Source organism: Nyctereutes procyonoides, unplaced genomic scaffold (assembly GCF_905146905.1).
Source record: "Nyctereutes procyonoides isolate TBG_1078 unplaced genomic scaffold, NYPRO_anot_genome, whole genome shotgun sequence".
Lineage (NCBI taxonomy): Eukaryota > Metazoa > Chordata > Mammalia > Carnivora > Canidae > Nyctereutes > Nyctereutes procyonoides.
In genome coordinates this window covers 1,380,963-1,407,771 of record NW_026575042.1, presented here as the reverse complement: position 1 = coordinate 1,407,771, position 26,809 = coordinate 1,380,963, and the positions used below count along the sequence as shown (strand labels likewise).

At 42.9% G+C, this 26,809-nt stretch overlaps 1 protein-coding gene and 1 non-coding gene across 2 annotated transcripts in view; one reads left to right on the top strand and one right to left on the bottom strand.

The window, feature by feature from the left end:
* APMAP (adipocyte plasma membrane associated protein) overlaps nt 1-26,809 on the top strand; it is a 35,145-nt gene that overhangs the window by 5,258 nt on the left and 3,078 nt on the right. Inside the window, exons 2-8 of the mRNA XM_055321560.1 lie at nt 5,353-5,469; nt 10,167-10,282; nt 18,106-18,198; nt 19,744-19,860; nt 21,159-21,333; nt 21,947-22,081; nt 22,533-22,725. Coding sequence (XP_055177535.1) covers nt 5,353-5,469; nt 10,167-10,282; nt 18,106-18,198; nt 19,744-19,860; nt 21,159-21,333; nt 21,947-22,081; nt 22,533-22,725 — 946 coding nt within the window. The remainder of the gene's footprint in view (nt 1-5,352; nt 5,470-10,166; nt 10,283-18,105; nt 18,199-19,743; nt 19,861-21,158; nt 21,334-21,946; nt 22,082-22,532; nt 22,726-26,809) is intronic.
* On the bottom strand, nt 17,574-17,676 carry LOC129507442 (U6 spliceosomal RNA). The gene has a single exon (XR_008664009.1). It is a non-coding gene; the product is annotated as a U6 spliceosomal RNA (small nuclear RNA).

The window sequence follows — 26,809 nt, the reverse complement described above, 5'->3', positions numbered from 1 at the left end:
AGATCAAGGAAAAAGATGCCTGTGAGATGGCAGTGGCACACACGAGCTTTATCGGGCAACACTTGGACAGGTTTGCATGTTGGAGCAGTCTCTCGTGGCAGGAGAGGGGGCCACAGCCCAGGAGGGGAGGGGAGTGGGGGGGGGGGAAGGAGAAGAGCCTCTATCCAGGTGAACCTCTGGGGCAGCAGCAGCAACAGCTCAAGGCCTTGAAACTTACCGATGGGTAACTATTGTTGGTGAGGTTTACAGAATATGCAAAGCAGACAGTTCATCTAAATGGCTGAAAATGTGCTTATTTGACTATTTTTTAAATAACCAGGTATGTGAAAGTTTGAGTTTGGTGCTGGTGGGCCTTTGGAGGTAATGGGTTTCAGCCTGCAGGGAAGAGACTATATAGGGCCAATACATGGAGGCCACCTTTGACTCATTTATGTAACATGCTAGTCCTGTTCCAAAGTGCTCAGCTACCAGACAGAGTTAGCGGCTGCTGCATTGCTAGCATTGCTGAGAGTTCTGTTGGACAGCACTGCTCAAGGAGTTTAAGTGGTTGTTTATAAAACCTACCACAGAACTTTCCAGTAGAGGCTGTGTCTCATGATCAGCTGGGGCGGGGTGGTGGTGGGGGTTTGTTGATGGACATCCATCACTGGGCAGGGAGTTGGATAGTTATCCAGCTGCACATCAGGGACAGCAGGGGAGCACTAGAGAAGATAAAGTGTCCTCAGGTCCACGCTGGCCTGGCCAGTCAGAATTTCTGGGCCTTGTTTGAAGTTGCCCCATTCATCTGGTATAGGTGGTCCAGGGACTGGCCACCTTTGGGAGCCGTGGACTGGTTGGCCTCTGAATTTTTCTTCAGTTTTTTAGACTGATTGCAAGAGGGTATTCATTGGAACCCTGGCAGGGATGGGCTCCCAATTTCTGGCTGCCTTTCTAGCCAGAAGCACCCGCTTTCAGTTCTGGCTGGGCTACTTCCTCTGGGGACCAGTGAGCCTTTACTCTTGTGGGGAAGGGGCAGCCAGGTATTCAAGCGGGGTGTCACCATCTGTGAGTTGGATGACTAAATTGAGATTTAAAAAACATATGCAACAGTGTGTGGTATAGGAGAGTTTACAGTAGACAAATGAGGAGGCTGTGTTTATGTAGAATCATGTTAGGTAAGGAAAAGGTAAGGTAGCACGGTGGCCAGAGTGTCACCACTTGTATTGAGGACAGCTCTGTGGTGAAAGATTTTACAGTATGGTTTCCCCTAAGGGACTGCTTCTCTACTGGAGGAGATGGGAGAGGAGTGATTACATCAGCCTCCTTTTAAGGACAGGGACTTCCTTGTTGGACCTTACCCAAATGATTTGTGCAGTCCAGCCACATATTTTCACCATCCGCCTTTGCATTTCTCTCTCTTTGGGATTTTGCTTTTAAAAAAACCACACAATTAGTCATTTCTGTCATTTACACCTGTAAACAGCCTTGCTTTACCATATAGATACTTTGTTGTTTCTATTGTATTGGGATTTATTTCTATTGTATTGGGATTTCAGGACACTTAAAAGAAATCACTTGAGTAACTGAGTTCTAGCCTCAGTGGCAGTTTGCATAGTTGAGTCATTGACAAGATAAAATTCACACACCACAAAATTCACCCATTTTAAAATGTTAAATTCAGTGGTTTTTAGGGTATTCAGAGTTTTGCAACAATCACCACAATCTAAGTTTAGAACACTTTCATCACTGTTAATATTCTTTAAAATTGAGGTGAAATTCACATAATATAAACTTAACTGCTTTAGAGTATATACAGTTTAGTGACCTATAGTGTTGGGCAGCACTTTCTAGTTTCAAAACTTTTTCATCACTCCATAAGAACATCTTGTACCTATTAAGTTGTCACTCCTTATTTCTCTCTTTCACCCAAATGTCCATCAGTGGATTAGTGGATAAACAAATTGTGATATAGGCATATATCTGAGAAATTGTGTGTTCAGTTCCAGACTACTTTTATCTCAATAAAGTGCATCAGATGAAGTTTTTGGTTTCCCAGTGTATAGAAAAATTATGTTTATACTATATTCTATTAACTGTGCAATGGTTTTCTATGTCTGGAAAAACAATGTACATATACCATTAAGTTAAAAAAATAATTTATTGCCTAAAAATACTAACCATTATCTGAGCTCTTAGCAAGACTTAATCTTTCTACTGGTCTTGCCTTGATGGTGGTGGCTGCTGACGGATCAGGGTGGTGGTTGCTGAAGGCTGGGGTGCCTGTGGCAATTTCTTAAAATAAGTCAAATTTGACACACCAATTGGCTCTTCCTCTCACAATGATTTCTGTTTGATAGCACTTTACGCACAGAACTTTCAGAATTGGAATCAATCCCCTCAAAACCTGCTACTGCTTTATCAACTAGGTTTATGTACTATTTGAAATTCTCTGTTGTCATTCCAATAGTCTTCACAGCTTCTTCACCAGGAGTAGATCCCATCTCAAGAAATCATTTTCTTGGCTCATCTATAAGAAGCAACTCTTTATCTGTGAAAGTTCTATCCTGAGATTGCAACATTTCAGCCCCATCTCCAGGTCCCACTTCTGATTCTAATTTCCACATCAGCAGTGACCTCCTCCATTGAAGTATTGAACCATTAGCCTATTAAAAAAAAAAAAGCCACATGTGTGAAACATAGTAAAATGAAGTAAGCTTAAGTATATAAATATATATATTGTAAATATATATATGTGTGTGTGTGTGTGTGTATATATATATATTTATATATTTATAGTGGAATATTGAGCCATGGAAAGGAACAAAGTACTGATATGTACTGCAGCCTGGATGAACTTCAAAACATATGCTGAGTGCAAGGAGCCATTCATGAAAAGTCACTTATCATATGATCCCATATATATGAAATATCCAAAATAATGTCACGATTAAGTTGCGCCGTGTTTTTCAAACCCTAGCTCTAGGGGCTCTAGGTCTGGACTTCTCTCCCCTTCTGCTTGTTCTTGGCAGGTGGTATTGTTAATGGTGACTGCAGCCGTAGAATCAGACCTGGCCCTTTGTTTTGCTCTTCCACTTCTGGCAGTGGGTTGTGGGCCCACTTGTCTTTCTCTGACCACTTTCCCTTTGGAAAGTTGAGAGATACATAGTTCTACCTAGCTACCCATGTGTAAAGCACATTTCATGGCATGTTCTTATTGTCACTGCTTTTATCATTCTTGTTCTCATGGCCCTTACTCCTTCCCCTGCTTCAGACCTCTCAGCAGGTTGCATTGGCCTGTTGTCATGTCAGGTTCATAGCTGATCTGTGTCGCACCTGCATTTTCATGTACTGTGCTCTTGCACCCTTGACTGGCATCAGTCAGCTGCATTAGAAGACTGTGTGGCCCTGGGGTTTGGAGACAGGGCTGGGAGGTAGAGGTTTTCACTCTGCTTGGAAAGGGCTTAGCTCAGTGTCCTGGCTCATTTACAAGCTCTGCTTTCTACACTGCTACAGGACACAGTATGATAAGGATCTGCTCTCCTCCAGTTTCCAGTAACTTGTTCTGGACATCCTTCTGAGCCCTTACCAGCAGCAACTTCAGTGTCCATCTGTTCCCAACAATTTAGGCATTCTCTACCATGCTCTTTTCTGAGCCCTTGCTAGCAGAGTCTTTAACATCTGGTTTTCTACTAAGACTGTTTAAGGAAATCTGGACAAAATTTTCTATCCTCCTTCTCAATATTTTTCCTTCCTCTACCTGCTGCCCAATTCCAAAGCTACTTCTACATGTTTAGGTATTTGTTACAGCAATACCCTACTTCCAGGCAACAAAAATAGTTTAATTAGAAAACTGGATTAGTTTTCCATGGTTGCCATGACAAATGACCATGCACTTTGTGGCTTAAATAACACAATTGGATTAACTTGCAGTATTGGATATCTGTAGTCCCAGACAGGTCTCACTGTGCTGAAATCAAGTTGACCAAGTTCCTTTCTGGAGACACTAGGGGAGAATCTATTTCCTTCCATTCACATTGCTGGCGGAAGTCAAACACTCTTCAGTTGTGTTGTCCCGTTGTCTGCAAGGTGTCTGCAAGATGTCCAGATGTCTGCAATGAAAGCTTGCTTGCTCTCTCTCCCTCCCTTTCCTCTTTTTCTTTCCCTTTGCCTTTTATTTCCACCCAGTAGAAACAGGCATTTTCTGCTATATTGATTTATTGAAGTCATGTATATTCAAATTGGGTAGGATTTTGAGGTTATTCTACCCCAAACACCATTTCATAGTGGGGAACCCAGGCGTGTGAAGAAACCTGGCTGAAGTGGCGTAGCTGACTTGGGAAAGTTAAGACTGGCCCTTAGTCCCCCACATTTCTGTACTATACCTGGAATCAGGTTTATACCGCAGAAGACTAGCCTGTCCAAAGTCAAACAAAACACTGCCCTTCAATGAAGTGTTTGTTAAGTATGAGTCTTGATTTTTTTTTTCTTTAAGTCAGCTTTTTTTGGATAGAAAAGGATTCTCTACATTAGGAGCTCATGATTTTATTTTCTTTAAGTTAATCTTGATGTATTTAGTAAATTTGAATGCACTTAAAGCAAGTAATGATCCTATGATGTAGCAAGAGGCTAAATATGCTCATTTATTTATCAGATGAGTAATGTATGTGAGGATCACTTGAGAGATATTTTAGTTACCGTTGGCCATTTGTCCAAAAATGTCATACAAGATTCCCAAGACAGTTTTTAGATCTTCCCAAGGCTTTAGTAGTGATAACTTGGAATTATGATTGTATAGATTCTTTGTAAGTAACTGTCAGTGTCTGTCAGACTTCTACCAGGTAGAGAGCTGGGATTTGCTTTTGAGTTCTTGAAGGTGTGGTGCTATTGGCAAAATGATTGGAGAATTGGACACTCAGCAAGTTGTTCTGTGTTCCCTTTGCTTCATGAACTTGTCTCTGTCTTTTATCCACCAAAGCTGGGAATCCTAGGGACTGAGTGGTGCTGCTTTGAATCCATGTACCGGGAAATAGTGGCTTTTGGGAAACACATCATCTCTGTAGATGAGTATGTCTCCATTACCTCATTGCACCTCTTTTCTTCCATTTTTGTGTTTATTAATTCTTTGATTTGCCCTTTTTGAGACTCCGCTAGATGATTGAAGGTACAGCTTATAATACAATCTGGCAAATAACTGATAAGCATCTCCCATACAGCTGGAAGATTAAAAAGAACAAAGCATGTTTGCTAGGATTCCTGAAGTTTCATCACAAGCCACAGAGGTCAGCAGTCTCATGGTGAGACCATTTTGAGACCAGCTGAACTTGTCCTGGCTGAGCCTCTGCTGATCGCCTTTGTATATTCCATCTCTGGCAGCTCCTTTAGTGGCCGTGTGTTCCGAGTGACCTTCTTGATGCTGGCTGTCTCTCTCACCGTTCCCCTGCTCGGAGCCATGCTGCTGCTGGATTCTCCCATAGACCCACAGCCTCTCAGGTGAGCTATCCTGGCCATTCTTGGGAGGGCTTGCTTGGCAAATAGGGTAGGTGGGATGGTGTCTCGGGTAACAAATTTTTCTGAAAGGTAAGTTACTAGGAGAGAGAGAGATTTGTGGTTTCTTTAGTGCTTCAGCTTTGTGTGGAATCAGATGTTGACACAATATGTGAATGATACTGTTCATGATACGGTTTCAAAAACAAAACTGTACAGATCATATATAAAAACCAGAAAATCACAAATAAGAGAAGCTTATGTGTTAATTAGCATGAATTCATTTGAAGTGACAAAAGGTTAACAAAGGTTAAATTACCTTGTTTAAATTTTATAAGTACAGATTTTTCAGAAGCCTTGTAAAGAGGATTCTATTTTTCCTAAGTTACCTTTCATCAGCGGGCATCTATAGTAATGCATACCTAGGGACCCCATGAAATGTATTCACATTTATAATTATAGTAATGCAGAGCCAGGCTCTTACTGGTGTGATGATCTGTGACACTGATGTTCAGCTTATGCCGAAAGGGTTGTGCAGTCTGATTCAATAAGTAGATTCCCCTTTCCTCTTGAAACTTTCCAGAGAGGTGAAGCTTTTGGAAGTTTATTTTAAGTGATTTAAAAAACTTCAAACAAAACTATGTCCCATTATAAGTGAATATAACATTGAATAATGTTTTGGTGTTTTATAAATGAAAATTAGGGCTTTATATTGGACTCAATTCACTGAGAATGTGTTCAGCATCTAGAATGCTTGAGGTAGGTACCCAGCTGGTTACAAAGATACAAAGAGGACATAGTTCTTACTTTAAATTGACATTTATATACAAGAGTCAACCTTTTGTTTTTGGATTTAGAATTAGTAAAGATACAAGGTGCTGTTAAAAATAATTAGCTTGCATAAGATTGAGATTGGGTGAAGGCCTTGGCATTCTGGGCTCATGCGAGTGTTGGCTTCTTATTCCTGGTGTGTCAGTGGACCCTTGCATGTCTTTCTGGCTGAGCTGGGCCCAAGAGCATACTGGGTGTCCTGTTGGGGGTGGTGGGGCCCCCAGGACACAGTTGGGGGGTAAAGCGGTTCTTTCTTGCCAACCCCTGCCAACATGCAGAAGGATGTGGCTCAGCCCACCCCACATAGAAACTGACCTTGGACTTCCTGGATAATCTAGTTGGCTAAGGTGGGAGTGTGAACTGTGTCCACAGCTGGGGATCAAAACCTGGGCTGGGGAGTTTAGCCTTGGCGAAGAGCAGGAAAGTGGAAAGAGCAGAGGAACATGGAGCTTCAGTGACTGGAGACCTTTGATCTCAGTAAAAGTGAATTTATGTGTGGAAAGCTTGAAGTAATTCAAAGGAAAAATAAGTGTGTGCTCCTAACCAGAAACTGAAAGGGAATGTGACCCATTAAGTATCTGAAGTTATACAAAGTGTGTCTGTCTACAGAGTAAATGAGCCTCATGAGGAGAAGCCCAGTGAAATCAGGGTGGCTGACAGAGATCTCTGCCATGCTCAGACTTGAGAATTGGAAGGGGCAACCCCAAAATGCAGAACAAGAGCAGAAGACTGGTCTAAGAACAGAAATGACCTGAGGTTTGGAGGAAAATGCTAGGGACAACAGCAAAAAGGGCTTCTTTCAAACTGTTCAGAGCAAAAAGAGCAAGGAAGGAGGAAATGTGCTGTCTGGAGTAAGTAAGTGGTTGTAGTATTGACTATGATAGGAAAGCAGAGCTACTAGCTTTGGCTGCACCTCTCTTTTTTCCGCCAGCAGGTGCGGTGCAGAACAGGAAGGCCAACTGGCTCGGTGGGAGGACCACTGATGGAAGTGCCTCAGAGAGTCTCCCTCGGGTGTACTTGACCTCCTGTGAGAGCTCAGACCACACTTAGAAATCACCAGGAAATCACAAAGATAAAGACATCCTTCCAGAATGGAGTATTAATCAGTTGCTTTCAGTTCTAGGGAGCGGTTACCAGGAAGGTCACACGGCTTTGTCAAAAACCTGCCATACAATGCAACCTCTTCTTCCTTATTTGGAAATTGGGATGATTGTGGTAGATATGACATACATGACATTCTGATTTCTGGAGAATGTTGGTCAGTTCTTTCAGGATACATTTGACACATAGAGTTAATGGGACTTAATATGAGGTAGCAGGACTTAGGAGTTAACAGGGAGTTAATAAGAGTTTACAAGGTCATAGGCTTTCGCAAGGGTCCATGTGGCCTGGCTTGACTTTCTGAGTCCATTCTTCCTTGATGCTTCTGCTGCCTAGGCTTCAGGAATGTGGTCCCTTTCTTGCATTTTCTCATATGAGTTTTCTTCTTGGCTCCCTATTGAGATCATACTCAGGCTTCTTGTTGGCAGGGACAGTGCATGATGTACCGATTAGGTTGAAGCTACAAATATTTCTTGAGGACTTCCTTTGTGTAGGGAATTAGACAAGGTTTAAGGACTGGGCAGGAGGGGCAGAGGGTGTGCTGTCCTCTATCCCTGGGCTGTATATGCTTGTGTGTCATTCGGTTTTCACATGCACCTTGGGAGGGCTGACCTTCCCGAGGTCAGAGTTCCAACCCAGCTGTGTCGTCCATCTCCATATCCCAGGCTTTTCTCACCAAAGTATGCAGGTTTGCAGTCCTGCTCTGTTCCATTGGAAATAAAACTCTTTTTAAAAAAATTTTTTTTTTTTAATTTTTTTTATGATAGTCACAGAGAGAGAGAGAGAGAAGCAGAGACACAGGCAGAGGGAGAAGCAGGCTCCATGCACCGGAAGCCCGACGTGGGATTCGATCCCGGATCTCCAGGATCACGCCCTGGGCCAAAGGCAGGCGCTAAACCTCTGCGCCACCCAGGGATCCCGGAAATAAAACTCTTAAATCAATAATATATTTTTAAAGCAGGCAGAAGGCCATAATTGGGAGGCAGGGCAGAGTGAAGCAGTGAGGAGGTGGGTGGGGGCAGTGTTTAATTCAGAGGAAATTGTGCTATGTCCTAAGTACATGCCTGACTCAGAGGAAGCAATAGGAAGTGAAGTGCTCTGCTGGACAAGGTAGCGAAGATTCATCATCATTTCATAGCCTCAGCCATCCCCTCCCTCTTGGCTCTCCTACTCTGGTAGGCTGGCTAGGAAACTGTCCTGCTTGAGGGCAAGGTAGGGAGGGAATTGGGAAATATTTTCCCTCTCTCCTCCCCCTTCCTTTCCTCCCTCCCACAGTGTTTGCTGAGAGCTTCCTGCATGTCAGGTGCTTGAGATACAGCAGTGAAAAACACAAACAAATTCCTGATCCCATGGGCCTTGTGTTCTAGTGGGGATGGATAGACAATATAGGTAATAGAGAAATGAGAAACTGGCAAGTGCTATAGAAAAAGCAGAGTAGGGTAGCGAGTTGGGCTTTTGGGGGATGTCTGGAGTATTACATTGTATGGTCAGAGGAGGCCTCCCTGAGAAGGTGAAGGCAGAGCACAGAGGAGCTGGTGCCAAGGATTTAAGGTGAGAGGTGCCTCTTAGGTCAGGAACCAACAGGGAGGGGCCTGTGAAGGGCAGAGTGAACAGGGGGAGAGGAGCAGAGAGAGGTGACTGGCCAGACTGCAGGGGAAGGGGCATCCCTGCAAGGTCATGGGCTCTGGCTGAGATGGGGCCATTGCAGGGCTGTGAGAGGCAAATGCTGTGATCTGATTGTATTTCGCAAGGTGCATGGTGCTGAGTTGAGGATACACTGTAGAAAACAAGGGAGGGAGTGGGTGTGGGAAGATGGTGGCCTGGACCAGCAGAGGACATGGGGAGAAGGGTTTTAACCATGTCTGTCTTCTGAGGGTGTGACCAGCAGGATTTGATGGGTTGGGAGAAGCAGGTGTAGATGGGAAGGACCAGCAGAGATGGACGATCTCTGAGCTGAGTCTGTTGTCAGGACAAGGTTCCAGGGCCCAGTGGAAGCTGGCTTCAGAGAGAAGTCAGGCTGGGCCCTAAGAGGGACAGGGTGGGAGGCAGAGCCACACCTGTACTGGATGATGGGCTGGTGGTGCCAGCCCCAGGATGGACTCCTTCATTTCTCCTGTCTTCTCTGTGAAGCAGGAAGCAAGGCTGTCAGCTATGAAATATCAACACCACTCTCCTTTGTCTCAGTTAGATTTTAGTGACTGGACAGACACTGGGACAATAAATGCCAGGGCATGTGAATCAGAGTGAGAGGAGGTTTAACCTGTCTTGGAGCATTGGGCTGTGACTGGAGCATGGTAAGTGGAGGCCCCACATGCTCTTAAGTGATTACCAAAGTTTTTGTCTTAGTCTTAATCATATTTTGATTGTTTTTATACTATGACCTTTTCTGATATCCTAGAATGGTTTTTTTCTTTAACCTTCACGTTTCTGGCAACTGAAGATGTTATTGCAACATGCCCTCTTTGTCAAAGAATGGGGAGTTATGCATGAAGGTCCTCAGTAAACACTTTCTTCATGTATTTTTTTTTTTTTAAGATTTTATTTATTTGTTCATGAAAGACAGAGAGAGAGAGAGAGAGAGAGTCAGAGAGTCAGAGACACAGGCAGAGGGAGAGGCAGGCTCCACGCAGGGAGCCCGATGTGGGACTCGATCCTGGGTCTCCAGGATCATGCCCTGGGCCCAAGGTGGGCGCTAAACCGCTGAGCCACCCAGGGATTCCCTCTTTATGTATTTCTTATAGACAAATCCCTATAATTGCATTATTTTACAGCTTCAAAGAACCCCCTCTCTTGCTTGGTGTTCTCCAACCAAATACGAAGTTACAACAGGCGGAAAGGCTATTTGAAAATCAACTTATTGGACCAGAGTCCATAGCAAATATTGGGGGTAAGTAAACCCTTGGAACTTCAAGGCTCCCTGAGGGGGAACTCTGCTGGAGCAGCCATGATGTACCCTGCTCTTGGGTGGGGGGCCCTGGATGTCCTCAGCTGCAGATGCGCCGTGCTTATCGAGCAGACAACCCTCAGCTTTCTGAGTTATAGGTTATTTCAGTACTGGGTGGTTTTGAGTTCTTGTCTGTGAAGCACTTGATTCTGCTCAAAGTGTTGGACCCATTAAATTGAAAGGAAAAACATGTTGTTTAGATCATTTATGAAAGGCAAGTATTACTTGATAAGATATTGTCTTTCAGTTTGTCTTTGTGTAGGTTCCATTTTTGAAAAGAACACAAATGATTCTCAGTATTTCCACTGTTGTTTTGTTTGAAGCTGACCTTGATGGGTATGTTTAAGGGTAACTTAACTGTCTGCTTCAGACTTGCCCAAATCTGAGAATTAGACATGGGTCTGATTCTAATTCTTAAGTCTCTAGCCAATAGGCATTTTCTGCCTATTAGAATGAAGATGAACCTCAGGGATCAAAAGACATAGTTAATGAGAAGTTGAAGGACTGAAAATGGTGTGAGGATTTCTGAGCAGCTTACTGTGGCAGGCCACCCTCATCCTGGAGTATGGTGTGCTTCTGTGAAGCGGTGGTGGACTTTGTGTCCTGTGTGCTCTTTCACTTTGGGCAGGGCAGGTGGTCCCCCAGTGGCACAGACCACTTCTCTTTCCCCTCCTGTTGGATGTGGAACCAAATCTGGTGCATTCTTTGGCAGTTGGTTTGTTGGGCTGGCAGAGTCAAAATTACTGTAAGAGGGATAGGCACTTCATGATAGAACTTCAAGTTTCACTTCAAAAGACATTGATGTTTATTTTATTTTATTTTTTTAAGACTTGTTTATTTATTTGAGAGAGGGCAGGAGAGAGAGCAAAAGAGCATAAGCAAGGTGAGCGGCAGAGGGAGAGGAGGAGCAGGATCCCGCTGTGCAGGGAGCCTGACATGGGGCTCAGTCCCAGGACCCTGGGATCTTGACCTGAGCTGAAGACAGACGCTTAACCGACTGAGCCACCCAGGTGCCCTGACTTTGACATTTATTAATAAATTTTGCAAATTTTGTTCTTTTGGTAAAGAACAAATACTGGTATTTAAAATTAGAACTTCAAGGAGTTACAGTAATATTTTTTGTTATCTATCAAAGAGAATGTTTTCCTTGTCCTTTCCCTTTCCCCTTGGGCTGACACCTTATTGCTCCATGGCATCACGGCTTGCCTTTTTTCCCTTAAAGGAACTGGTTATTCTCTCTGTGACATTTCTGATTAGGCACAGTGGGGGCCTCTTATGCCCCCTGCATAGAACCATAGGGAAGCCCCAGGGGGCTGCTGCTTTCAACTTCTCACTTGGAAGTTGTCCTGGAGGATGGCTGGCATGTTGCTGACATTGGAGCCTCAGGAAGGTATGAGGAGAAAGTAATCACCAATTAACATGCTTTAATTTCTTTAACATTTTTTTTTAAGATTTTATTTATTTATTGAGAGAGAGAGAGAGAGAAAGATAGAGCACCAGCAGGGAGAGAAGCACAGGGGAAGAAAGAAGTAGGCTCCCCTCCCCACTGAGTAGGGAGCCCAACTTGGGGCTTGATCCTAGGACCCTGAGATCATGACCTGAGCTGAAGGCAGATGCTTAACCAACTGAGCCACCTAGGTACGCCATAAATTTTATTTCTTAGAGCATTGTAGATTCATAGCAAAATTGAGGGAAAGGTACAGAGATTTATCATTTATTCTCTCAAGACTTCCTCTGAGCACTATATACAGCCTCTTCCATTATCAACACCCTGCACCAGAGGGGAACATGTGTTATAATTGATGAACCTACAGTGACATGTTGTTATGATCTGGAGTCCATAGGTTACCTTAGGGTTCACTTTTGGTGTTGTATATTCTATAGGTTTGGACAAACGTACAAATGATACGTATCTGCTGTTATAATATCATATAGAGTAGTTTCACTGCCCTAAAAATCCTCAAAAATCCTGTGTGCTCCACATGTTTAACCTTATCCATCCTGCAACCTCTGCCACTACTGATCTTGTTATTGTCTCCATAGTTTTGCCTTTTCCAGAATGTCATATAATTGGAATCATGTAGCATGTAGCCTTTTCAGATTGGCTTCCTTCACTTAGTAATATGAATTTAAGGTTCCTCCATGTCTTTTTCTGGCTTTCATAGCTCATTCCTTTTTTATTGCTGAGTAATACTCCATGTGTGGATGTACCAATTTATCCATTCTCCTACTGAAGGACATCTTGGTTTACTTCCAAATTTTGGCAATTATGGATAAGGCTGCTATAAACATCCACATGCAGGTTTCTGTGTGGATTTATGTTTTCACCTCATTTGGGTAGATACCAAGGAACACAATTGCTGGATTGTAAAACTGTTTAGTTTTGTAAGAAACTGTCAAACTGTCTTCCAAAATGGCTGCACCATTTTACATTCTGACCAGCAGTGAATCAGAGTTCCTGTTGCTCTACATCTTCATCAGCATTTGGTATTGTCTGTGTTTTAAAATTTTTTGGCCATTCTAATAGGTGTATAGTGATATTTCATTGTTTCAGTTTGCAGTTCCCTAATGGACGTAGGATGTTGAGCGTCTTTTTCTTTTCTTTTTTTTTTTTTTTTAAAGATTTATTTATTTATTCATTCAGAGGGAGCGAAGAGAGAGGCAGAGACACAGGCAGAGGGAGAAACAGGCTCCATGCAGGAAGCCCAACGTCGGACTCCATCCTGGTCTCCAGGATCACACCCCAGGCTGCAGGCGGCGCTAAACCGCTGCGCCACCAGGCTGGGGCTGCCCTGAGCATCTTTTTCATATGCTTAATTTCCGTTTGCATATCTTTTGTGGTGAAGTATCTAAGGCTTTTGGCCATTTTAAAAATTGGTTTCCTTTTCTTATTGTTTATTTTAAGAGTTTTTTGTATTATTTTGTTTATATATTTTGCAAATATTTTCTCCCAGTCTGTGGCTTGTTTTCTAATTCTCTTGAGAGTGTCTTTCACAGAGCAGTTTTTTTTGTTTTGTTTTAATGAAATTAACAATTACTTCTTCATCGATTATACCTTTACTGTTGTATCTAAAAAGTCATCACCATACCCAAAGTCACCTAAATTTTCTCCTGTGTTATCCTTTAGGAGTTTTATACTTTCATGTTTTACATTCAGGTCTCTGATCTATTTTGAGTTAACTGTTGTGAAGGGTGTAATGTCTGTGTCCAGATTCATTTTTTTGCATGTGGATGTTCAGTTGTTTCAACACTATTTGTGGAAAATGGCTCCATTGTATTGCAGTATATTGTGTAAGATTGTATTTTGAGAGATCAGCTGATTATGTAGGTCTATTTCTGGACTCTATTCTGTTACATTGAACTATTCTAATTCTTTTGCCATTACCACAATGTCTTGGTTACTGTAGCATAATAAGTCCAGAGGTCAAGTACTGTCAGTCCTCTGACTTTGTTCTTCTTTAGTATTGTGTTGGCCATTCTGGATCTTTTGCTTCTCCATATAAACACATTAGAATCAGTTTTAGGATGTATACAAAATAATTTACTGGACCTTGATTGGGATTGATTTGAATCTATAAATCAAGTTGGGAAGAACTAACCTTTTCATAATATTAAATCATCCTATCCGTGAAATGGAATATCTTTCCATTTTAGTTTTTTGATTTCTTTCATCAGAGTTTTATAGTTTTCTTCATACAGATCTTATATATATTTTGCTGTATTTAGACCTAAATATTTTATTCTTTTGGGTGCTGATGTAAATGCTATTCTGTTTTTATTTTTTATGTTATTTTATTTTTTAAAAAGATTTTATTTATTCATGAGAGACACAGAGAGAAAGAGAGGCAGAGACACAGGCAGAGGGAGAAGCAGGCTCCTCGCAGGGAGCCTGATGTGGGACTTGATCCCGGGTCTCCAGGGTCACACCCTGGGCTGAAGGTGGTGCTAAACTGCTGAGCCCCCCAGGCTGCCCTATTCTGTTTTTAATTTTAAATTCTACTTGTTTGTTGCTGGTATATAGGAAAAAATTGACTTTTGCATATTATCCTTGTGTCCTGAAACTTTGCTATAATAATCACTTATTCTAGTTTTGTTGTTGTTTGTTGTAGACTTTTTGTGATTTTCTACATAAACAGTCATTATCTGTGAACAAAGACAGATTTATTTCTTCCTTCTCTTATTGCATTAGCCAGGACTTCTAGCGTAATATTATAAAGGAGTGGTGAGGAAGGACATACTTGGTTTTGCTCCTCATCTTAGTGGGAAAGCTTCCAAGTTTGTCACCAATAATTATGATGTTAGCTGTAGGTATTTTGTAGATGTTCTTTGTCAAGTTGAGGAAGTGCCCTTCTATTTCTAATTTGCTGAAAAACTACAGACCAAGATATCTCATAAACACAAATGCAAAAATCTGGGACACCTGGATGGCTCAGTTTGTTCAGTGTCTGCCTTGGCTCAGGTCATGATCCCAGGTCTGGAATTGAGCCCCACACTCTGCTCCCTGCTCAGCAGGGAGTTTGCCTCTCCCTCTCCCTCTCCCTCTGCCCCTCCTTGCTGCTCATGCTCATGTTCTCTCTCAAATAAATAAATAAAATCTTAATAAAAAATGTAAAATCCTCACCAAAATATTAGCAAATCAAATCTAACAATATATGAAAAGTATACCTCAGTCAAGTGGGATTTATCCCAGACATGCAAGGCTAGTTCAGCATTTGAAAATCACTTAAAATCCATAATATCAACAGGTTAAAGAAAAGTCACATGATCATATCTACAGCTGCAGAAAATCATTTGACAAAATTCAACACCCATTTATGGTCGTAGTGTTTTGTAATGACTGTCTGGTTTTGGCATTAGGATAATGTTGGTTTCATAGAATGAGTTAGGAAGTATTCCCATTTATTTTCTGGAAGAGATTGTAGAGAATTGGTGTCATTTTTTCCTTAATTGTTTGGTAGAATTCATTGGTGAAAGCCTTGTGCTTTCTCTTTTGGAAGGTTATTAGTTACTGACTCATTTCTTCAATAGATACAGGCCTGGTCAAATAGTCTGTTTCTTCCTGTTTGAGTTTTGGTTGATTGTGTTTTTCAAAATACTGGTTTATTTCATCTAGGTTACCAAATTTGTGAGCATAAAACTATTTATGATATTCCTTTATTATACTTTTATGTCCACAGGGTCTGTAAGTATGTTCCCTTTTTCATTTTTGTTGTTAGTAATTTGTATCTTTTCTCCTTTTAACTTAGCCTAGCAAAAAGATGATCATTTATTGATTTTTTTCAAAGAACCACCTTTTGGTTTTGTTGATTTTTCTCTTTTGATTTCCTGTTTTCAATTTCATTGATATCTGCTCTAGTTTTTATTTATTATTTCTTTCTTCTGCTTATCTTGGGTTTATTTTTCTTTTCCTGGTTTCCTAAGATGGATACTTAGGTGATCGATTTTAGGTCTTACTTATTTCCTAGTATATGCATTCAATGCTGCATAAATTTCTCCCTAAGCACTGCTTTCACTGCATCCTACAGGTTTGGCTAAGTTGTATTTTCATTTTCATTTAGTTCAAAATGTTCTGCAATGTATCTTGAGATTTCTTCTTTGAACTGTGAATTATTTAGAAGTGTGTTGTTTAATCTTCAAGTATTTTAGCTTCCAGCCATCTTTCTGTATTAATTTGTATTTTAATTCTGTTATATTCTGAGAGCAATGTATGATATCTATTCTATTAAATTTGTTAAGGTTGTGTTTTATGGCTCAGATTGTGGTCTGTCTTGCTGAATGTTGCATGTGAGCTTAAGAACAATGTGTATTCTGCTGTATTTGGATGAGTAGGAGATAGAGGTCAATTGTATCTAGTTCAATGATGCTGTTGCGTTCAACTACGTACATACTGATTTTATGTCTATAGAACTTGTCCATTTCTGATTGAGAGATGCTGAAATCTTCAACTCTCATAGTGTATTTATCTGTTGCTGCTTGCATTTCTATCAGCGTTGCTTCATGGATTTTGATGATTGGTTATCAGGCACATACATGTTAAAGCTTATTATATCTTTTAGGAAGATTGACCCTTTATTGTGTGTCATGTTCTTCTTTATCTCTGATGATGTTCTTTTCTCTGAAGTTGGATCTGTCTAAGATTAATACAGCTACTCCCTTTCCTTTGATTAGTATTGGCATGGCATATCTTACTCTATCTTTATTTTTAATCTAAGTGTGTCCTTACATTTAAAGTGGGTTTCCTGTGGATGATATGTAATTGGGTCTTGTTTTTTGATGTACTCTGAGGGTCTCTGTTTTTTTTTTTTTTAATTTTTTTTTTATTTATTTATGATAGTCACACAGAATGAGAGAGAGAGGCAGAGACACAGGCAGAGGGAGAAGCAGGCTCCATGCACCGGGAGCCCGACGTGGGATTCGATCCTGGGTCTCCAGGATCGCGCCCTGGGCCAAAGGCAGGCGCCAAACCGCTGCGCCACCCAGGGATCCCGGTCTCTGTTTTTTAATTGGTTATTGATGTTTATAGATTTTTAAAAAAAATATTTGATTTTTTATTCATGGGAGAGACAGAGAGAGAGAGAGAGAGAGAGAGAGAGACAGAGACAGAGACATAGGCAGAGAGAGAAGCAGGGAGCCTGATCCTGGGACTCCAGGATGATGCCCCGGGCCAAAGGCAGAGGCTCAACTGCTGAGCCACCCAGGTGTCCCTAGACCACTGATGTTTAAAGTGATAATTGATACAGTTGGATTAACATTTACCATAATTATTACCATTTTCTATTCCTTTGTTTTTTGTTCCTACTTTTGTCTTCACATTCTGCCTTTTATAGTTGTTTAGTATAGTTGACACAGAGTGTTACATTGTGTCATGTACAACTTAGTGACTTGACAAGTTTGGACATGATGCTGTATTCACAAGTATAGCTAACTTTTATAGTTTTTTTTTAAAGGTTTTATTTATTTATTCATGAGAGACACAGAGAGCGAGAAAGAGAGGCAGAGGGAGAAGCAGGCTCCATGCAGGGAGCCCAACGTGGGACTCGATCCCGGGTCTCCAGGATCACGCCCTGGGCTGAAGGCGGCGCTAAACCACTGAACCACCCAGGCTGCCCTAACTTTTATAGTTTTAATTGACCATTTTATGATCCCATTTTGCCTTCTTGTTTAGCATATCAATTATACTTTTTTCTAAAAAATTGTTTTACTAGTTGCCATAGAATTTGCCCATATACATTCAAAAACAATGGAATGTTCCATGAATTTGCATGTCATCTTTATGCAGGGACATGCTAATATCTATATTGTTCCAGTTCTAGTATATGTATTGATAAACTGAGCACTTACTGTGCTTTAGTTTTATCCCAAGGGACTTCTTAGCAGTTCTTCCCCTTTAGTTGTATATAATCAGCATCAGCAGCAGACATCAGCCTGAGGCAGACATGAACACATTTCCCTGAGTGCTGAGTGTCACCCTGAGAGTCCATGCTCTTTTGAGAGTGGAAAATCCTCACAGTTTTCTTCAGACTGGCATCTCTGTACCCTTGCTCGAGTGTCAGGTTCAAATCCACATGCCAGTGCCCCAGGCCCCCATGGCTTTATCACTGTGTGCTTTAAGGACTCAGGCATCACTTTTCCTTCATCTTCAGAGCTGCCATTTTCTTTTAGAGACGAAAAATACAAACAAGCCACCTCTGTTGTAGAAGGCAGTATGATCACAGTTCTTAGGCAAATCTAGTAACTCTCTTATTCCTTTTTATTTTTTAAAACAGATGTGATGTTTACTGGTACGGCAGATGGCCGGATTGTAAAACTTGAAAATGGTGAAGTAGAGACCATCGCCCGGTTTGGTTCGGGCCCATGCAGTAAGTCAGTGACTGCCAACCCTCCCCCATGTATGTCTGCCATCACTGAGAAAGGTGCTGAATGGTTGTGCGGAGCTAGAAGTCAGGTTCACCCTTGGAGAAATAGAGCTCCTGACCACCTAGCAGATAGAGTCTGACCTGGGCATTACCACCAGCTCTTCATTTGCCATGTGGTCCCTGGACCTCATGGTACCTGATTGTGACTGTGCAGGTACAGTTTGCCAGCCAGGCAGTGGCCCACACCTGCTGGTTACTTTATGGACCCCCTCCTCCCCTCCATTCCATAGTGGCCTGTGTACACACTTGAGGTAACTTTGAAGATTAATAGCTATTGTCAGAGTGCTGCTATGGAAGAGTAGTTGGCTAGTTGGCTATGTTATTACTTGCATGCGGAAACATTGTTCCTGATGCATTTTCACTGTACAAAGAAGAAAGTTAAAAGTCACCTCAGAGTCTTCATTTTAGTGCATAGCTTTTCAGATCTCTTTTTGTTCATGAGTACTGTGGTTTTGTGGTGGAATCATACTCTATATTCGTTTTTTCAAGCTGCCTTTTCAACTCTATTTTGGGAGTTTACCGATCCTATAAATGTCCTGCAGTAAGGATTCCGTAGTAAGCACCTCTGCAGTAAGTGCCCCTGCAGAAAGCACCCTTCATTGAGCACTCTGCAGTCAGCACCTTGCAGAAAGCACCCTACACTAGAGCACTCTGTAGTAAGCACCCCATAGAAAGCACCTCTGTAGAAAGCACCCTGCAGTTAAGCATGCTACACTGAGCACCTCTGCAGTAAGCACCCTGTAGTAAGCACCTGTGCAGTAAGCACCCTGCACTAGAGCACTCTGCACTAGATCACTCTGCAGTGAGCACCCCATAGAAAGCACTCTGCAGTAAGCACCTCTGTAGAAAGCACCCTGGACTGAACACCCTGCAGTAAGCAACTCTGTAGTAAGTGCCCCACAGAAAGTACCCTGCAGCTTACATAAGCACCCTTGCATATAGAGCCCTGCAGTAAACACACCTATAATAAATTCGTATTGCCACAGGTTTAAAAGGGTATAGATAGTAATTTGAGAGATAAAATAGTAGTTCTCCCTTGAAGCCAGGTGGAGGGAAAACTGCTAAGACCCTAAATGAGCACAGTGTTCAGATCAGACTATTGGGATTAAACTCACCATTTCTAAAAAAATAAAAAAAAAAAAAATAAACTCACCATTTCTTGAGGCCCTGGGGGAATTCTAGAGTTGGGCCCTGGCTCCTGGTGAAGTCCCTGAGTTAACTGTTCAAGTCTTGGGAATGCGATTCTTGGGTACCAGCTGTCGTTCATATGTTCAGATCCATATTCTCAGGTGGTCCCTCTGGATCCATCAGGCAGTTGTCATGAGTTCTGAGGGGGCTGGAATACTAGGGGGTGGGTCTGTGTCTAATGTCATGGGCTTTTTTGTTTTGAATAGCACTATGTGTATTTGGGAAGGGATCGATGAAATACTTGGAGGCATAGGTAGAATCTGGGACCAGCCACTGATTCCTACCCGTTTGTTTCCCTAGAAACCCGAGATGATGAGCCTGCTTGTGGGAGGCCCCTGGGTATCCGGGTGGGACCCAATGGAACCCTGTTTGTGGCTGATGCATATAAGGGACTATTTGAAGTAAATCCTTGGAAACGTATGTAACAATGCCTTATTTTCTTCTGTGATGATTTCAGATGTTTTAAACGATAAGTGCATAAGTGGATCCAATGGAATTTGTTCAGACTACTGGAGACTCTCTAATATTTTTTAATCCATTGAATAGTACCGGAAGTGTTGTCTGCACATATCAGCGGCCATGGAATTCATGACTGCATTTGGTCAATATCCTAATTTCCTGTTTTTTTAGCCACAGGGTCTATTCCTCAAAATGTTTGGTTAGAACTCCTCTTCGTGTCTTTATTTTTCGGTGTCTCTCTCTGTCTTGTCTTCTTGTTTCTTTTCTGTGTCTGTCTTTTCCTTTGTTCTTTGTCCACGTCCTCCTAGTTTTCTCTCTGTACATGCTTCAGCAGGAGAATTTGTTATCTTGGGGGGTGCCTGGGGCTCTGGGTAGCACCGCTCTGTGATTTGTTGGCTGTGTGACCCTGGAGATGCTTTAACCTCTCTGTGCACAGGTTACTTATCCATGAAACAGGGCTAATGGTAGTGCCTGCCTTGTGGGATTCTGTGAGGGTGTAAATGAGATTGTGTATAGAGATAGCGCAGCACTCCATACATGGTTATTCTCCTTTTTTTTTTTTTAAATTTATTATTTATTTATGATAGTCACACAGAGAGAGAGAGAGAGAGGCAGAGACACAGGCAGAGGGAGAAGCAGACTCCATGCACCGGGAGCCCGACGTGGGATTCAATCCCGGGTCTCCAGGATCGTGCCCTGGGCCAAAGGCAGGCGCTAAACTGCTGCGCCACCCAGGGATCTCTTATTCTCCTATTTTTAAAAGCTGTCACTATTTCTGTATTTAAAACCAGGTAAATGGAACAATTTGTATTTCCTTCAAGCAAACCAAAAGATAGTCAGTTGCCTTTCACCTAAGATTTTTTTTTTTCACCTAAGATTTTTAATAGATTTTTGAAAATCAGTTGGTCTCAATAAAAGAAAGAGGGCCTCATCTTTACAGGAAGGATTCTGCCCTTAATGAAGTCAATGTAAAAACATTCATCACTTAACAGCTGAAAGAAAGAAAGACACTTTGTTACTGGGAGAGGGAATAAATCTACTGGCATATGACATGGGGAAGAAGCTCATTTTAGTTTTTCCTTTTAAATCAGGTAGGCTGATTGAGACTTTGAAATTATTGACATACAGGTTCTTAGAATGAAAACGGGTCTTTTCCTCCCTCCTTTCCTTCTTTCTTCCATTATTTCATTCTTTCTTTTCTTCTTTGCTCCTCCCACACTTCCTCTCTCCTCTCCTTTCCTTTCTTCCTACTTCAGGTGAAGTGAAACTGCTCATCTCCTCTGAGACACCCATTGAGGGGAGGAAAATGTCCTTTGTGAATGATCTTACAATCACTCAGGATGGGAAGAAGATTTATTTTACGGATTCTAGCAGCAAATGGCAGAGACGAGATTATCTGCTTCTGGTTATGGAGGGAACGGATGATGGGCGGTGAGTGTTCATTTTAGATCTTCTACTCAGTGAGATCATCAGGCAGGGTGACTTCGGCACAGCTTATTTGTGGGAGTCATTGGAGTATTTCTGAGCATGATATTGCAGCTTTTGAGGTAGGACTTTCATGACTTCTGGAAAGAGGTGATGGATGCAACACAACAGAGCAAGATGCTCTCACTTTCCTTTGAAAAAATGAAATTAAAACAGGCCAGTGCATCTGAGCATGTGGTCTAGGCACTCTGGGTGACACCTCCCAGGCTGGCCTCGGTTTCAGGGCATCTCTCCCAAGGGGGACATATTTGAGGCTGGAGCCATGAGGGCCGTCCCTGGTGCTAAGCCAGCTCCCATCTCAGCGAGGAAAAGGACTGGGGCCCGGAGAAGGGGGGGCATGTCTCTGGAAGAGGATGCTTAGGGTCTGCTCTGCATGGGAGAGGCCTCCAGGGGGCAGCCTGGAGTCAGGTCTGGGCAGAGGAGCACCAGAGGCCTTGTCACTGGGTTGTGAGGATCCCCTTCACAGGCACACTGCCTGTGGCTCAGAGGGGAGCGAGGCTCCAACTTGGCAGGGGTCCTGGACTCTCCCGCCTGAGTGTTTGCTGTTGGCACCCCACAGTCTGCTAGAGTATGACATGGAGACCAAGGAAGTGAAGGTTTTACTGGACCAGTTGCGGTTCCCTAACGGAGTGCAGCTTTCTCCTGAGGAGGACTTTGTCCTGGTGGCTGAGACGACAATGGCGAGGATAAGAAGGTGCGTGCGGCACCTGCCGAGCTGTGGGAGCGTGCCAGAGCTTGCTTGCCCTGGCCCGGCCAGGTTTTGGGCTAGGAGATGTTGAGCTACTTGATGGGAAATGGGGCAGGGCACCTTCTTTGTGTGGCAATGGAGGCAGTAAAATTCAGGGATGGCTTTTCTTTCTCTCCCATCTCAGCCTGCTTGAAAGTTGTAGCCTGGGAGAGTCTCGATTTAATGCTGACCACACATCCTGGTCCCTTTCCCTATGGGGTGGACTGTCTCCCTGCTACTGCTTCTAGCTGTGCCCCAGGCTGGTAAGGGCCTCTTTCAGCATCCTGTACCTTCCTTCAGGGTGGACACATTTACAGTTGTAAATCAATTGGAAACCAAGACCATTTTGATGCTTGACTAAAATTTTTCCTTAAGTTGGGGGGCCACTGCTCACCACTTGCTTGGGTGAATTTTTCAGATTCTACGTGTCAGGCCTGATGAAGGGAGGGGCTGATCTGTTCCTGGAGAACCTGCCTGGATTTCCAGACAACATCAGACCCAGCAGCTCTGGAGGGTACTGGGTCGGCATGGCAACCATTCGCTCCAACCCTGGGTTTTCTATGTTGGATTTCTTATCTGAGAGACCCTATATTAAAAGAATGATTTTTAAGGTAACTATGAAAACTATAATTCTAAAACACAAAATAAAAATGCATCTGATTACGTCTTTTTTGAACTTTGTAGCTCTAAAAAATTTTTGTGCTGCTTATATTTTGTACTTTAGTGACTTTTTTTTAATATAGAGAATGAGCAAGCATGTGTGTGAGCAAGCAGTGGGGAGGGGCGAGGGAGAGAGGAGGAGAGAAAATCTTACAGGCTCCACACCCAGCAAGAAGCCTGATGCAGGGCTCAGTCTCAAGACCCTGAGATCATGCCTCACCCTGAAATCCAGAGTCAAGGGTTGGAAGCTCAACCGTTTGAGCCCCAGGCACCCCACTTTTAGTGACTTCTTTAAAACACATTTTATGATTCAGCCTGAGATGTAAATGGAAACACTTGAACTCTTTGATGTTGCCCTTCTGGTTTCTTTGGATATTTTTACCATCACCCTTACCGTCATGTCCTGTCAATCACACGTGCCCCTCTGTGATGGCTATCACAGGCCTTCTCCCCTCTGCATATACCCTGCAACTTGGCCTTCAAATGGGGCCCTGCACACCACACTGCTGTGCTCCTCAAATGTTACCAAGCATGCCTTCCTGCGGCCTCACATGGAGACCACTGTCCTTGGCCCCCAACCCACCCTGGCTCCTCCTGCTTTCTGAAACCTTCATGTCAGCCATACACCCCCACCCCCATAGGATCTTGACCTTTTACTTCTTAGCACACCAAACTCGTTTTCATTAAAAAAAAAAAAAAAAATCACCCACCCTCACAAATGGCCAGCCACTCAGACCCTTTAACACAGCCTTTCCCCCAGTGACTTCCAGTGTAACTCCACATTTTACACTGTGGATGAGGAGCCTCTCAGTATAGGTACTTCCATTATCCAGAAATCTTCATTTCCAACAAGCTCCGTTTCACAGGCTGAATAGATGTGTGAAATTGGTATTGGATATTGAATATTGAGTAGATATTAAAATAATTGTAAGTTAAGGCCCTTGAAGGTACCAGGCAGCAATTACTGAGTCTGTATAGTGCTGGGCCCTGTGTCTAGGCCCTGTGGAGGGGCTGCAGGCACCTGCTCTGTCAGGCTGGCCCATGGCTTTCCTTTTTGTTTCAAGTTCCGTGAGTCACTGTGGAAAATCCCCATCTGTTCAAAAATAATTCATCCTTTCTTTTTGCCTCGTTGGCTTGAGAGCCAGCATCTGTTCCCACTGGGACCTGGAAGGAGGCAGAATGGTGAGGTGATTTTCTTTTTTGAGTTTTTTCAGATTTGTTGTTGTTGTTTTTTGTTGTTGTTTGTTTTAGGACAGGGATTTTGAAGAAGGCCAGGCCAGTTGTGGGATCTTACCCTAAATGTAATTGAAATTATTGAGGATTTGTGTTTGTTTTTAGTTTTGAGACAGTATCAGACTTAGAAAAGTAGCAAGAGGATACAAAGAACTTCTTTCCTTGAAGTATTTGCAAATAAGTTGCTAACCTGGTGCCCTGTCATCATTAGGGTTTGGGCAAGTACTTGCTCTAGTGATATCCTTTATAACAGAGCATTTGACCTGGATGAGGTGTGGCCTTCAGTTGTCATGTCTCTTTATTCTGCTTCAGTCTGGACAGCTCCTCAGTCTTGATCTTTTTCAAAATTACAGGTCAGTTATGTGGTACAATGTTCCTCCATTTGGGTCATCTGGCATGTCTCATGATTAGATTTAGGTTCTACATCTGTGGTGGCAAGACTACAGAAGTGATGTGTGTTCTCAGTATGTCCTGTCAGGAGGCATGTGATGTCAGCTTGTCCCATACTGGTGGTGGCAGTGTTGGCCACCTGATTCAGTGCTGAATGCCACCGGGCTTCCCCATTGTGAAGTCATTCTTTTTGCACTTGTAATTAAAAAGTATTTTGTGGGGAGGTACTTTTTAAATAAGTAAATATCAGTATAATCTCATGATTGCCTATCCTTTTTTCAGTGGGTTATAAGCTGTTATTGCCATTATTTATTTTGAGGCTCAAATTGTCTGGCTGTGGCCAGTGGGAGTCTCTTCAGGGTGGTCCTTGAGCTTTGCACATGTCCCTACCAGTTTTGGAGTGGTTCCTTAGTCTCTGGCACCATTCATTGTTCAGGCTTATCATGCCTCAGCTCTGTAGTTGACCACTTCTGCAGGAGTCCTGGTTCCTTCTAGAGGGATCTAGTGCTACACGTGCACACTGCTTTTGGTGTATTGCTGCCCCCAGCCCCCCTCAACAGAAAAACCGGGAACATATGCACATATATTCATAGATATAAAAATACATTTGACCCTTGAACAACATGAGGGTTAGGGGATTTGGCCCCTGTGCAGTCAGAAATCTGCATATAATCTTTGACTCCTCGAAGACCTAATTACTAACAGCCTACTGTAGACCAGAAGCCTCACCAATAACAGACACTTGATTAATACATAATTTGTATGTTATGTGTATTATATATTGTATTCTTACAATAAAGTAAGCTAGAGAAAGAATATTATTAAAAAATTATAAGGAAGAGAAAATACATTTATGGCACTGTATTTATCCAAAAAATCTACATATAGGTAGATCTGCTGCAGTTCAGACCAGTGTTGTTCAAGGGTCAAATATATATATGGTGTACATACACATGTTTATACATGTTCATTTATTCATCATCTGTTTATTTTAATTGAAAACTATAATAGATGCTATTTTGGCTTCCAGTTCCATACTACGGGATTCTAGTTTTCTTCACTTCCATATTAGTACTTCCCTTCTCTGATAGTGAAACATCTAGATCCTATTATCCTTCATACCTGCTTGATCAGATTTCCTGAACGTCACCTATCTGTGGCCATTGTCCCCCATCACAGGCCCCTGCTAGGACTCTAGCATCCCCTGCTGGGCCTTTCTTCTCAACCACATGAGGCCATTGATGGCTGCGTTGACGGGCACCAGGTAAACACCCTCCTTACACTGTCTGGGCTCTGCCAGCCTGTGCCAGGCCACCCCACTGTGGCCCTATTCTGTGCCACTGCCCTACTGCCCTCTCCCTTCCCCCAGTGTGTACTCTCCCTAACCCTGCTTGGACTGACTTGTGGTCTGGGCCATAAGTGGTTCCAGCCTCTGCACATACCTACCTTGCTGGGCCCTGTAAGCCACTTCAGGGCATTATGTAGCACAAAGTTTTAAAGAGACCAGTATGTGAAGGGCAGCCTATAGCATGGCTTCTCTGGCTATGAAGAGCCTGGTGTGGAGGAGGCTGCAGCAGCCAGGAAAGGTGGTGAGGCAGAGCCTGGAGTGCGGGGTGGTACATACATAGCACATGACAAGACCCTGTGGTGCCGGGCTGGCAGGTTCTGGAGAGAAGGGATCAGGCATGAGGGCTGGGTTCTCAGCATCAGCAGATGATGTCAGGGGCCCTGTCTCCCTAGCCAAGGTATCTGACAAGTTTGAAGAGCTGTTAGAAAGTCCCAGTGAAGATGGGTCAGTACCAGGGGTTGGAAATTGGGGTGGAGATTTGAGAGCTTTCTGGGAAAGCAGCTTAAACCTAGGAGAAAGGGTGTGATGTCTTAGGGGATAAGATGGGGAGAGCAGAGAAGAGAGGACCTAGCACTGAAATAGGTGGCATTTCATGGGCTATGGGAAGCCTTATGGGGTATTTTAAGCTATAATCAACTTTGATTGCCATAGAACTTTCTAGAACATAATCAACTTGTATGACTGTTTAGACCTTTCCAATGATTAGGAGACATTATTCATTGGATATTTACAGTTGTTTGGCTGTTTCCTCTTACATTAAAAGGTAGACATCTGCCTATTAATTTTCACTCATTGGCCTTATGCAGTAGCATACTGTCATCATTTCCTCCCGGGTGTCCTGCTCTGTCGGAAATTACATATCTCACTCTCCGGTTTCTCTCCTTAAAACCCTTCAGTAGCCCTGTGTGTCCCTTGACCCAGCTGAGCCACAGGTCTCCTAGAGGGTGCCTCGCTCAGCATGGAGGTGTTTCCCTCCATCTATCTCTACATTGGCTTCAGGTAGAGCTGCCAGGGATCAGCGGCAGGGAAGCGGTGGAGGGCAAGGACACATTCATTTAACCTGT